Raw genomic sequence first — 13,856 nt, forward strand, 5'->3', positions numbered from 1 at the left:
ATTCAAGTTAACCAGACTTGTGTTTTATAATATACTCAAGGTGTAGAAAATCCCATGCCAGAAACTGACTATAAAAATACAGTTCAGTCTGGGTTTTGGATAAGAATGACAAACAAGGAAATTTCTGCAGGGCGGGACAGTAAATTAGAGTGATACACAGTTAATAGCTTTGAAAAATGCTTACATTCTCAATTACTTTACTGTTGGAATAGATCTGGTCTCCCATGATGGGGCCAAAGATGACGATTCAACCCCAGAACCAGTGAAGCATGATAGCGAAGACAAGTATTCTCCAAATTCCACAGAGGGTGTTTTGCCTGCTGGAATTGTTCCTCGGAGGGGGACAAATCACAAAAATAGTACTTATCATACAGGTATCCAGTAGTGTTTAATGGTGGTGGGATTTTTAATTAAGAATAGTTTATTATTAACTTCTGTGTCCTTTTAAAATTTGTTGAAGGTCTCATGCATTCCCAGCGTACTGTGTGCTGTATACAGTTGCTATTTCCATTTGATAAATTAATAGACTGAGTTTCCTCTTAGGAAAATTATGCTATGAATCCATGGCTCTTATTTGAAACCATCTCCACATCCAAAATACCATAACATGAGACTGATTCTTATATGCCTCTTGATTTTGAAATATATGCATAGATTGAGGAAAATAGATTTCAATGTATGGTAACTTTCGGCACTCTATAGGAAAACCTTTTTGGAGAATATCAGGGGTTAAAATTATCTCAGGGTGTCTTTATGGGAACATACAATCAACTTCAGTGATTAAAAACAATGGGGCGACGGGGACTTACCCGTGTCGCCTGTTGTCGGGTGGAGGGCGGGCGGAAAAAAGACGGCCTGGCTACAAGCCTCCCTCGGCGGCTGCGCGCTGCGATGGGAGCGCGCCTAGAAAAAGAGTGGCGGGGCTAGCAGCGTCCTAGGGACACCGCTCAACAGCTTCCCGCCTTTTGCCTCGGAGCAGGCAAGCAATCCCACCCACCCTCCCTGTTATTATATATGTTTGTGTTCATTTTGTATTTCGTCACAGCGGGTTGGCACAGGAAAATGAGCCTGTTGGGAGCCGGTGTGCGATCGGCCTCCCTTCGGGGATTGGGGCCTCCTAAAGGGGGTGATGACAATGAGCAGTTTTGCCAACCCGGCGGGGTGGGGCTAGTGTAGCTCATTTGTAATCGGATAACTTTGGAGGTAAGGCAAGGCGGTTTGTGCCCCTTGGCCCTCCTTTGAGTTATCTCCCATCATAAGGCAAACCAAAACCTGTTAGTCCGTATTCCCAGCGGGGAACAGTGATGGACTTATTATGGGTCTTGGTTGCTGGGCAGGGCAGTTGGCAGACTGCCTAACCAGGCTCATTCCCCTGTGCAGCGCCAACCCTCCGTGGGAGGTGTTCATTAAAGCTGTGGCCAATTTAAATCCAACTAAAGTGTGTTGTGTCTTGCTTCCGCCGCAACTGACCTCTTACCTGACAATGGTACAAAAAAGAGTTTAAACTTAGATTCTGGAATTATGCAGACAAAAGTTCTATCTTAGTATTTTAGTCTTATATACATCTTAGTCTTATATACATCTGTACAATTATTTCATATTCAGAGGATATTTGCCTGTAGTTGGGTGGAAGAAATAGAAGTATGTGGATAGGATGCCTATGCACATCTGTCTATATGTGATTGATGCAGTTATCTATCATCTGTCTTGGGCATTCAACAGCAGTACAGCCTGGATGAACTTGTAGGAAGGTTAACCTCAGTATTCAGTTGGCTGTTTTGAAATGTTCCTGGTATAGTCATATATTTCAAAAATTCTTGTTTGATACATATATATCTCAACTCAGAGAGAGAGCTAGAGAGAGAGTTCTGAGTAATGCTTTCTGATCAGTGCTATATATATTTGGATATATGTTTGGATGTAGAATTTTGCTTTTTTAAAGCCATTTATTCTGTCTTGCGCATTTGAGGTAAATAGGTTCAATTGATTAGATTGTACCGATAATCTTCTATACAAGGGTGCCAGGCAAGCTATTTCTGGGGGCAGGGGGGGAATCCCCTAAAAATAATATTTGGAGTTCTAGGACTCTCTTGGGATAAAGGAATTGGCAAGAATTGCCCATCCACCTTGCACCCGAGGAAATATCAGGAAGCATCCAAGCTAGCATGTTTATTTTGCATTCAGTATTTGCTTCCATTCATGTCATTGTCTTATCTTAAGAAACATATATACTAAATATTAAAAGTATTAATAGAATTTTCATGATTTTGCTTCCATGATTTTGAAGCATGCCTGTAGAAAATAGTATGGATTGCATGTGTGTATGTGCAGAGACCAATTTGCTTTTATCTGTCACTAGACAACTACAACATCTGTAGTTTCTGTAATAACTGCAGCTTGGGATCGAATGCATTATTCATTTGTGAGTGGCATATGCTTTGGGTTCATGTACTTCTGATGGATGTTGTTATATTATTTATTTATATACTTATTTATTTATATAATTTATATACTGCCCTGCCATGCAGATATGGGTGAAAATCTTGATCAGAATTACTGAGGGCCATGCCACACCCAGAAAATGTAGTGAAAGAGTTACCTCTTGCAGACACGCTTTTTTTTTGATGTTTTACATGGCATCCAGCGTTCCAGCAGCAAACCAGCAGCTAAATACTCCATTTTAAAGCTATATTGCATGAGTGGGAGGAAAGCAACCAGCAACCACTAGCGAAATGGCTGCAGGTAACCAAAGTGGCCAGAAGTAGCATGATCTCTGTCTCAAGTGCCCACCTCCCTTTCCCTTTTCTCTGGAACAGGGCTTTTTTTTTGTAGCAAGCTGCTATGGAGAAATGAATACACGTTGCTCCATAGAGGCAGAACAAAAAAAAAAAAATCCACCCATCAGTTGGCACACAAAGCATGCCTCTCTACCCCCCCCCCCCAAAAAAAAATCGGGAAAAAATTACTTCTGTTCATCTTCAAGTGTCAAACTTCCAAAACGACTGGCATTAAACTATGCAATATGCATCTAAGATTATATGCATAGGCCTAGCAATGGAGAAGTTTTACTTTAAAAATAAAGATCGCTTTCCCTTTAAAGCTAGGAGAAAGCTGATTAGCTGGCTGCCATAATTGACAGGCGGGGAGACTCACTGGTATTGCGAGTCCCTCTTCACAGCCATTTAATCAGCCATGTGGAGTGCCCGGAAGCATCAGAAAGCGGGAGAAGAAAGCGAGAGAGCAAGGAGGTGAGAAATGGCAGGGGGTGCTTTTTTATAACTTCAAGCAATTCCAGTTGCTTAATGATATGTTTTTAGAGGGGCAGGGTGGCCCTGAGTCACACTCGTGTGGAGAAATGAAGAGGAACATCTTGTAAATAACACTCAGGATAATGTGATACATTGAGTTTTCCCTAAAATTGAGAGTAGTTCTGACCAAAATACATTTCCTACTGCCAGCAAGAGTTAAAAATACAAGGAATGCTATCCAAGTCTCTTTTCATGTATGAAAATACAGGGGAATTATGAACTAGATTCCACATAGATTTCTGTGTGTGCAAGAATGGAGTGATTTTCACCAACTCCTCCCTCCCCACGGGCACCCTCTGATTGTCCTGTCCTCCCAGGAGCAGCATTTCAGGGAACATTTGGGACTGCTTCAGGAGGGGGAAATTGCCAAAAAAAATCTCCCCCCCCCCCACAAAACATGGAAATCTAGGTGGGATCCAAACCAGCAGGGATCTGCCGCCTCCAAGCCTCAGAGGGAAGTGTAAGGAGGAAGGGGTGGTCAGGGGTGGGGAACAGAAGGTGATTGGCTCGCTGTTAGAGTGACAGGCAAGCCAGTTGGAGGAGTGGGCTCTCAGAGGTGGGACAGCCACCCTGAGTGGGTGTTAAGTGCTGGCACTTAAGCCATGAGACATGCTCTTCCTCCAAGACCTTACCAGAAATATTAAGTGGAACAGATGTATTATAAAACTGTTGCTTTGGCTTAGATATTTAGTATGTAAATGAGACACAATGCACAAAAAATTCCCAAGAATTAGATGATAAAACAAACTTACCACACAAACCAGAGCTTTCAAAGCTCAGAGCAGTCTACCATTAGTTGCAATTGAACCAGCATCTGAATAATTATGGATAGCAATGTAACAGTTGATAGTAGATGTATAAAATGTCACAGTCTTGCAAGTGATATTCCCATAAAAGTAATTTTATGTAGGTGGATATGTATTGTATGTACATATCCATCAACATCCTAGATGCATGTTTTCATGTCATTACCTGATCTCAGGTTTCAAGGTGGGACAGGAATCGAGTGTGAATTTAGGAGTGGTTTCTTAGCATTCAACAGAAATGTTATAGAAATGAAGTGACTATTCAGTCTTTGCTATCAGAAGTATCATGGGATAGATGTTAAGGAATAAACTCAGCAGTTGTTCTGAAGGTGTATTATGCCAGTTTGGTGAGCCAGTTTGGTGTAGTGGTTAGGAGTGCGGACTTCTAATCTGGCATGCCAGGTTCGATTCTGCGCTCCCCCACATGCAACCAGCTGGGTGACCTTGGGCTCGCCACGACACTGATAAAGCTGTTCTGACCGGGCAGTGATATCAGGGCACTCTCAGCCTCACCCACCCCACAGGGTGTCTGTTGTGGGGAGAGGAATGGGAAGGCGACTGTAAGCCGCTTTGAGCCTCCTTCGGGTAGGGAAAAGAGGCATATAAGAACCAATTCTTCTTCTTCTTCTTCTTCTTCTTCTTCTTCTTCTTCTTCTCCGTTTCAATCTTAAAAACCCTCTTCTCTCCATTTAAGATTATAAGACTGGCTACAATATTATGGACTTTTACCCAAAGCTTATAGACTTTTTATAGACTTTTTCACGTTTGCACCACATTTAAAAAGAGAAGTCTACTTTGTTACCATCATTTCAACATTTGTTTGCATAGTTTCTGATAGTTTTAACAATCATAAACAGTTTATACTTAACGTATTCCTAGAGCCCTCCACAGTTCCACTAGAGAAAGGGAAAAAGGAAAAAAAAATAAGCCTGCTTAGTTGTACGGAAAGAAGAGAAACAATAAGTGTACATTGTTAATACCAGAAATAATAAAATGGAGTCTTCATTAATTAGTAGAATAGATTTTTCGTTGGTTATATTTACACCTCCTCAGTTAGAAACCTCCTTTTAGTTATGCTTTAAATTTAGGCTGAAAGTCACTACAGAGATATGTTAGATAATTCAAATTCAGCTATCATAGGAAATCTAAAACCTCACACTATAATATAAGCCCATTCCATTAGGTGTCTTCTTTTAGTTATGCTTTGATTTTGGGCTGGTAGACACTGCGAAATTAGGTTTAATAATACAAATTCAGCTTACTTAAAAGATCTTAGACCCCAGATTAACTTCTTAACTAGTTATATTGCCTATATGGCTACATAAAGGAGGGAAAAGAGGAAAATAATTTCAACCACTGTGTTACATTTCCATTCCCCAAGCTTCTTAAGGGGGTCTCATATCGAGGCTTATTACGTCTTGTGGCTCCCGTTGACTAATGTTCTGTCCTATTGGTCTTTCACTGGGAAAGTACAGTTGTAGTCTTTCCCTCGGAGTACACATCGATAAATCTTGAAGCAGTTGTACCTCCTGGACTCCAATATCAGTACCGATGTTTTTCCATGAAGCTCCTTTCAATCGATTGCTTTCACCGCAGATCCATATGTCTTTTAATTGATTCTTGTGTATTGTTGCTTTGGGGTGGCTATGTATCTTCTCAGGTAGGGTGACCTTATCTGGGCTGCAAGACTCTGACATCCCCTTTTCCATCTCCATAATTTCAGATTCCTCTTCTGCTGATGATTTTCCACCTTGTTTAGAGCTATCATCAGCCACTACTATTGGTTCATCATTCCTGTTGGAGACTTCTTCCTTAATACCTTTAAACTCCATGAGCATATTTTTAAGTGAGCCATTTATAGATTCTTTCAGGTCTTGTGTTTGTTTCTCTAGAAGATATGCAAATTTTTTAAACGAAAACATGTTCCAGGTTTGGAATTTTGTTAGACTTAATCAATTATGCATATGTTGTTTCCAAAATATATTTGCAATTTTGCAAATAACCAGTAGAGGTCCCTCCTTATAAAACTCAGAGTCCAGGGAAATCAGCCAAAAGACAGTTAAAAAACAAGGAGCGATTGTAGAGCAAAACAGAAAGACAAGACCAAAAATAGCTCTCCAGATAAAATTTTGTCTCTTTGCACACACTAGTCCCTGTAGTTGCCGATGGGAAACCGAAACTATTTTCTTCACCAGCTGTTGTCCGTCGCTTTGATGACCTGTTGAAGCTTTTCCAAGCCTGAAATCTCGTTCTGGCACAGAACTCTCGCAGAACTCTCGCGAAGTCCTTATATCTGCTTTTTCAATCTCCGGTTTATAAACAATGGTGAGGGGGTGTTCTGGCTGTCTTAGCCCCTTTCTCTACCTTCTCCCACTTATCTCCTTGTCACTCTAGCTGCTTAAATTAAGGAGAGCAGCTCTTCACGCCGAGAGTTTGTTCCAAAGGGAGAAGGTGCCGGGGGAAACCCCCACTCACTGTTTGTAGGCTCGATCCGATATCTGCCAGTTGTTTTCACTCCGGAGTTGTGATGAGTCAAAAGTCTTGCAAGGAAGAATCCAATTAGCTTTGAAGATTAAAGTAAAAGCTGTGTAGATTGCAGAGTTGTAAGAAAAGACGAAAGTTTTAAAATGGCGAACGGCACTTGCTGGACCCTGTGCACACTGAGCTTATGTTCCAGGGAGTATTAAATTCCCTGCGGAACAGAAAGGCCCCAGAGATTCACAAGGAATTCCTGAGAAGATGGTAGGTGGGTTTGCGTACCCAAAACCCGATTCTGTCAATCACAGCAGTGATTGACCCTCAGTGGAACAGGAGCTCGAAGTATTCGAGCTATCCAAGTGCCATGGCTCCGCCCTCTCTCCATTGGCTGTTCTGTTTGATTGATGGCCAGGGGCGGGAAGAAGCACAGAAAAATATTGCTTCCTTTGTTCCGATTCCAGTGAGATCGGAAACCTGTGGGGAACGATTACAATGCTACTGGGACTTCAATATTCCACTAAAATTAAAGGTATGTGGAATAACGAAATTCCACTATTAAATATAGCGTTTCTGCATACTGAAAACATTTGGCAACATTGGTCCTTGTGCAGAATTCCCCTTAATGTAGTTGATTTTAAATAATCAATGCATATTCTTATATTGTGTTTGGAGTTTATTGCTTCATTCTAAAACAAAATTTGATGTTAAGGCTAGTATAGATTGAGTGGTTTCACTTGTGATCTGCAGGCTGCATTAACTACAAAATATCTTTTGGATTTGGGTCAGGGCTTAGAATTTTAATAATTGGACTTGTATTCATCTTGTTTTAATCTGAACTAATGCAGGTCAAACTAATCTGAACTAATTCAGTCAAGGATTCAGAACAAAGGATTCTGATGCATTCTATGCTGACACTGTTTCTTTATATCACAACCCCCAAACACTTTACAAAAGAAAATAATAACTTTATTGTGGACAGCAAATGAATTTACTCTGGTGGCTCAACTTCAAAATAAGCATCTCCTTGCAACATGTCAATCTCAGTACATGAAGATACCTTAATTTAAGGAGTCATCACACATCAGCAAAGTCATGGCATTAAGTACAAGAACAAGGCTAATGCAAAAGCAGCAGCCCATGGCACAGCAAACAAGATTCTCCATTCGTCCTCATAATGCACCTGCCAAGTCTTCTTCCCATCTCAGAAGTAGCTTGTTTGCTTCTTTCTTTATTTACTTATTTAGGATAGTTCCTGCTTGGGGCAGCTTACAATTGAAATAATCACAATGTAAAAGCAAGATAATACAAGGCATTGAGGATGGACAGCATAAAAATTATCCATAAAACAGAAGCAGATCATTACAAAACTGATAAGAGAACCCCCTAATTAAAAGCTGTGTTAATCTGGCACATAAAAGAAACCAAAGTAGCGACCAGGAGGGCCTTGAGGTAGAGAGAGTTCTAATGGCAAGGTCCCATTGCAGAAAATCCGCTATCTCTGAAGGAAGTGACACAGAGAACAGGGTTTGGGAGGCAGGTTTTAAACTGGTGGGCTGAATAGTATAGGAGGAACAAGACTTTCAGGTATCCTGACCTAAGCCTTTTAGAGCCAAAAGCAGATATTTTAGCACAGAAGGAATAAGAACATTGCAAACAATAGCCTGGCAATACCCTGGCTGCATATTAGACCAACTAAAGTTTCCCAACCATTTTCAAAGGTATCTTTAAAAGGCAGCATTACAGTAATCTAACTTGCATGTGAACACGTTTGCTCTGTCTTTGAGTAAGGTGACCAGATGTCATAGTCCCATTGTATACAGCACTGGTCAGACCACACCTGGAGTACTGTGTACAGTTGTGGAGGCCTCACTTCAAGAAGGACGTAGATAAAATTGAAAGGGTACAGAGGAGAGCGACGAAGATGATCTGGAGCCAAGGGACCAAGCCCTATGAAGATAGGTTGAGGGACTTGGGAATGTTCAGCCTGGAGAAAAGGAGGTTAAGAGGGGACATGATAGCCCTCTTTAAGTATTTGAAAGGTTGTCACTTGGAGGAGGGCAGGATGCTGTTTCTGTTGGCTGCAGAGGAGAGGACACGCAGTAATGAGTTTAAACGACAAGTACAATGATATAGGCTAGATATCAGGAGTTTTTCACAGAGTAGTTCTGCAGTGGAATAGGCTGCCTAAGGAGGTGGTGAGCTCCCCCTCACTGGCAGTCTTCAAGCAAATGTTGGATACACACTTTTCTTGGATGCTTTAGGATGCTTAGGGCTGATCCTGCGTTGAGCAGGGGGTTGGACTAGATGGCCTGTATGGTCCCTTCCAACTCTATGATTCTATGATTCTATGATTCTATTTTAAGACTTCTAAAGAGGGACACGAGAGGGTTGACAACCTCCAGGCATGGCCTGGATGCCAGCCACTGTAACTGGCCAAAAGTCACAGACTAAAACTACTAGACCACAGCCACACAGCCCAGAAAATGCACAATAACCAGATATTAAAGTTATAGTATGTCTGTCCTGAGCAGGCATACGTCATTTGGCAAACACAGTGCACTAGAGACAAACAATTCTATTTCTAAAATCTACAGTCCATACCAAGTAATAATATAAAACTATATTCAAGGTCATTACTATCTTAGATATAGTTTATAATGGCCCCAAGTAAGGAAACCTAGGATATATAGTGACACATTCCTTGTGCAATCCTTTATAAAATGTACAACAAATATTTTGCTTCAGGAATGCTCATTCTAGCCAACACAGATTGCTCTCCTATACTTTATTTACCAGCGTCAGAAATCTTATTTAAATAGTTTAAATAACACTTGGGAATCTTGCTTTGATCTAGTACAGATGCTGAGATACAGCAAGAGCCTGTAAGGTAAAATTAAACTCTTTTCCCCTTCACCAAAATAATAAACACAATTAAGCTGGAATTATTTCCCAGTGATCTATAAAATTTTGTCAGTTTGCCAGTTACTATTATTGCAAGCCGTTTGTTCAACATTTTAGCGTGGAGTGACCAAGAACCTAAAAATAACTCTTACTTGGAGGCAAACAAGAGGAGGATCCAACAGATCAGGAAGCAGAATACTAAGTAAGCGATGTGAATAGACACCTTAACTTGCCCGTTGCCCGGCTAACGAAGAAATTACTCCCAGCATTTGTTAACTTGAAAGGAGGCTTGTTTTCTTTGGCCCCAGTTTGACAGTGGGGTGGGCGAGATAAGGAACACTTTGGCTTGAGTAATCCATCACACGAGTTCTTACAAAGCCTGCAAGGAGGCATCCACCCTGCTTCTTCTGACACCGCAAATTACAAAAGCATGTGCACACCTAAGCAACAAGCTACACTGACAACGATCCAGAAAACCTTCCGATACAGAATTCAAGGAGTTTCTCCCTCGTTAGGAAACAAGTGTGGAGCTGTTTTAGAAGAAATACTTTTAGGCACGTGGAAGAAAGGGGGGAGGGGGGAGAGTTTACAAATTTCTAGAGCCTGAGAGGGGAGGCCGGCTGCTGGTGCAGTCTAGGGCAGAGTCTGCACTTACTTTCTTTATTCCATTGTCAATCCTGTTGAATTCAGATCGCTTTGAACTCAGGTCTTCCTCTCCCTTCTCCTCCCCATTGAAACAGGAAAGTCTTCTGCACGTGGTTAGGGAGGCTCAGAAGGTGGGGGGGGGCGCTTTCTTTTCTTGAAGCCTCTTTCTTTTCTTGAAGGGGGGGGGGAGAAGCCAAGCAGGGAGCCTCTTTCTTTTCTTGGAAGGGAGGGAGACAGGATCGAAAAAGGCAGAGGAGGGAGGAAAAATCCAGGACCGACAGAAGTTGAGAGAAGTTAGGGGCTTCTCCTTTAAGGCAAGCGTGTCACATGACCAGGTGTAGCCTATCAGAAGTTCTCTACCATGGAGCTTTCTTTATTCAGGATTAAAAGCAGTCTCAGATATCGCACAATAAAAGTAGGGTCACTCCGGATCAATCCTTCTTGCTCCAGAAGGAAAATTAAAATCGCCCAAAATCCAAACGGAAATCGCATTCTGTGTAGAGGGCAGGGACTGAATCGATCTGGGGTTGGAATAAAAGCTCCGTGCAGTTTACACCTAGGGCTCCAGCAAAATAACAGAACTCCTTTTGTTCTCCCCACTTTCTGGAGCTCAGGCAGCCCATCACTCATGGTGGGTTGGGTAGGAGAGAGGCCACGTGCTACTCCACCTGGGTCCCATCAGGGTGCTCTGAATCACGTCACGCAGTGGGCCACAGAGGCTTTTCCAGCCTTTCAAGTCACCCGCCCCCTCCTGCCCCACTTTTTCAACAGCCAAGGGATTGGGAGAAGCCTAGTTTCCCGAGAGGAAAATCCTCCTCAACCCCCTTCCCCCCAGCAACTCCCATGGCCCGAAAAACATGAAAGCGGGCGAATACCTGCCGACCTGAGCGCTTCTCAGGAGGCCACTTGGGGGGAGGGTCCCTCGTCGTCCCCATCCAAGGCGGATCCTTCTACCAGAATGTTAACCCGCGAGGGTCTGGGAGCAGAAAGTAAACGATGAAGCCACAACTCCCTGAGTGGTGCACGTGTTGACTCAGCCCCACTCAATCCTCTTGACACTACTGCGGCTGCGCTGCCTGCCCAGAGAAGAAAGAGGCAGGGGAAGCGCTCCTAGCAGCAGCAGCAAATAAATCCCTCCCTGTGCCAGAGTGGCTGGGCAGCTTGATGCTGTAATCCTCTGAGCCGCGGGACATCTGAAGACTCCAGAGGGATGTGGGACTTTGCCAGAAAAGGTGTGTCTGTCCCACCAGAGTCGGGACACCTGGTCAGCTTATCTTTGAGAGAGTGCAGTTAAGGAGTTGCAGGCCCAAATAAAATAACCTCCCTGGATTTAGGAAGGGAGGGAAAGAACCAATGACACCTGCTAGGTCCCCCTAAACCCTTCCCCATAAACAGCTCCCGAACATAGACCAACCTATGGAACCATGATTGACAACATTGTCACCACTGATGTTAGAACTATTGTGTTGTTGTTGAAATTGTTGTTACCAGTTGTTGATGCTACTGTTACTATTGTGTTGTTTGAAGTTGTTGGACTGTACTTAACCCTATGTTCCTTGTAATTGGCCCTGAGCCACAAGGGACGGCAGTATATAAATACAATAAACAAACAAAGTAGGGATTATTGTGGCCAGATCATGCTTTTTGAGGAATATCCATAGCTGGCAAACTACCAGAGCTGATAAAAGGTGCTATGTGCCACAAATGATACCTGAGCCTCCAGCCATAAGCAAGGATCCTGTAGCACCCCCAAACTACAAATACTCCTTCAGGAAAAGCACAACTGATGAGCTCACGTGAAATTGATATACTGAATCATACCATCAGTCCATCAAAGTCAGTATTGTTTACTCAGATTGGCAGCATCTCTCCATGGTCTCATGCAGAGATCTTTCACATGACCAACTGCTGAATCATTTAACTGGAGATACTGGAGTTTGAACCTGGGACCTTCTGCATGCCAAGCAGATGCTCTGCCTCTGAGCCACAGCCCTTCCAGGGTGGGCTGACTTTGTAGTCCCCAAGTAAATTCTCCATTGACCAGCAGCTCCTTAAGCTTATCTGGATGGAACATTTGTTTATTGGCTTCATCCTTGGGGGTTTTTGGTTCGGTTAGGGAATGATGATGATGATGTCATTCATTCAGTCATGTCCGACCCTCAGCAATTCGGTTTGGGAATACCCTGAACCAAATGGGAATTTTACAGTCTATGCCCATCCCTAGTTTTTGTTCCTCTATACTTTCTAATCTACATGTTAGGAATTATGGTCTTGTCTTGTCATGAAATTCCATATATCAACCTTCTAGATTTCTCTTAAGAATTGTCGTTTACTGTGGAAAAATAGAATAGCTTATATTGACATTATGCAAGTACGATGCTATTGGTGAACATAATACATATTTTTCATCCAGGTTTGGACCCCAATCAGTCTGAAGGCAGAGGATCACAGCAAGGCGATTCAACACCAAAACCCCCGTCTCGAGTTTCTCGCATTCCAGGTTGGTGCCTACATTTTCTCACAAAATTGTGTTTTAAAGTAGGCTTTTATTTTCAGTATTTTTGTACTGCTTTTTTAGAATGTTGGAATCACAGACAATAAAGTATATTATTTTTAAAAAAATTAAACAAATTCAGAGTATAAACAGACATCTCATTAATTTTGAAAAGCCTGGAATGCAAAAGGTTTTACTTTTCAATCAGTAAAAAAAAAAAAAAAGCATTCCTGAGCTATTGATCCATAATAGAAAAGGCCCTGCTTTTGTTAGAAACCAATGTCAGCATTTTAGGCAAAGGAAGGGAGAAAGGGGGGGGGGAGGGAGGGAGGGAGGGAGGGAGGGAAGGAAGGAAGGAAGGAAGGAAGGAAGGAAGGAAGGAAGGAAGGAAGGAAGGAAGGAAGGAAGGAAGGAAGGAAGGAAGGAAGGAAAACTACACTTTAAGTACAGCCACACTGGCTGGTTTTAATGGAGCACAACTTCATTAAGGAATATTCATATGGGAGAAGGTACTCAATAAGACATTGAAATCCTAGAGTGGCTAGAGCTCTCAAGTTCAAAAATAGCATCTTGAATTTGGAAACAAGCTACTAATCAAAGTAGATATTCTAGAATAGGTTTAAGGTTCATGTTGCTTCATTCCTATCAAAACATGATTTTCGTACTAGGTCATGATTTCGTACTAGTTAAATTTTTTTCAAAAGCATAATCATGAAAAGCACATGAAAAGTTCACCAAAATATTAATGACAAAATGTCTATGTGTCGCACTGTCACCACTGCGATGTTACCTGTAACTCCACAGTTGTGTATATGATTTGCTTATAGATTATTATTTATTTATTTATCATATGGCGTGTGTGTAATGTAGCCAGGAGATCCTAAGATAGTCTGCCTGCCAAGCAAAGGATGGTTGGAGGTGGTTTGCCATTACCTGCTCCCACGTTATGACCCTGGTATTTCTTGGATGTTGCCCTTCCAAGTTCTAGCCAGAGCTGCCCCTGTTTAGCTTCCAAGATTTGATGAGATCAGACTTGCCTGGGCTATCCTGGACCCATTCCGTGCACTTTCAGTGCACTTTAGAAGTAGATATTTCTGTACTGCACAGGAAAATCCAGCTGCAAAAACACATTGAAAATGCATTATCCAGTGTGTGCAGAATGGGCCCAAGTTGGGGTTTGCTCATAGAAATAGCAAGGCTGAGAAAGCATTCTGCCTCAGATAT

The 13,856-nt window shown here is 42.2% G+C and overlaps 1 protein-coding gene across 15 annotated transcripts in view; it reads left to right on the forward strand.

The window, feature by feature from the left end:
- CD44 (CD44 molecule (IN blood group)) overlaps window positions 1–13,856 on the forward strand; it is a 108,241-nt gene that overhangs the window by 89,925 nt on the left and 4,460 nt on the right. For 14 of the 15 annotated variants that reach the window (XM_077322158.1, XM_077322155.1, XM_077322156.1 and 11 more), the window contains 2 exons: window positions 213–374; window positions 12,552–12,638. In XM_077322158.1, the coding sequence (XP_077178273.1) occupies window positions 213–374; window positions 12,552–12,638 (249 nt within the window). The remainder of the gene's footprint in view (window positions 1–212; window positions 375–12,551; window positions 12,639–13,856) is intronic. The other variant, XM_077322165.1, reaches the window with a different exon arrangement.

This window comes from Paroedura picta, chromosome 2 (assembly GCF_049243985.1).
Source record: "Paroedura picta isolate Pp20150507F chromosome 2, Ppicta_v3.0, whole genome shotgun sequence".
NCBI lineage: Eukaryota > Metazoa > Chordata > Lepidosauria > Squamata > Gekkonidae > Paroedura > Paroedura picta.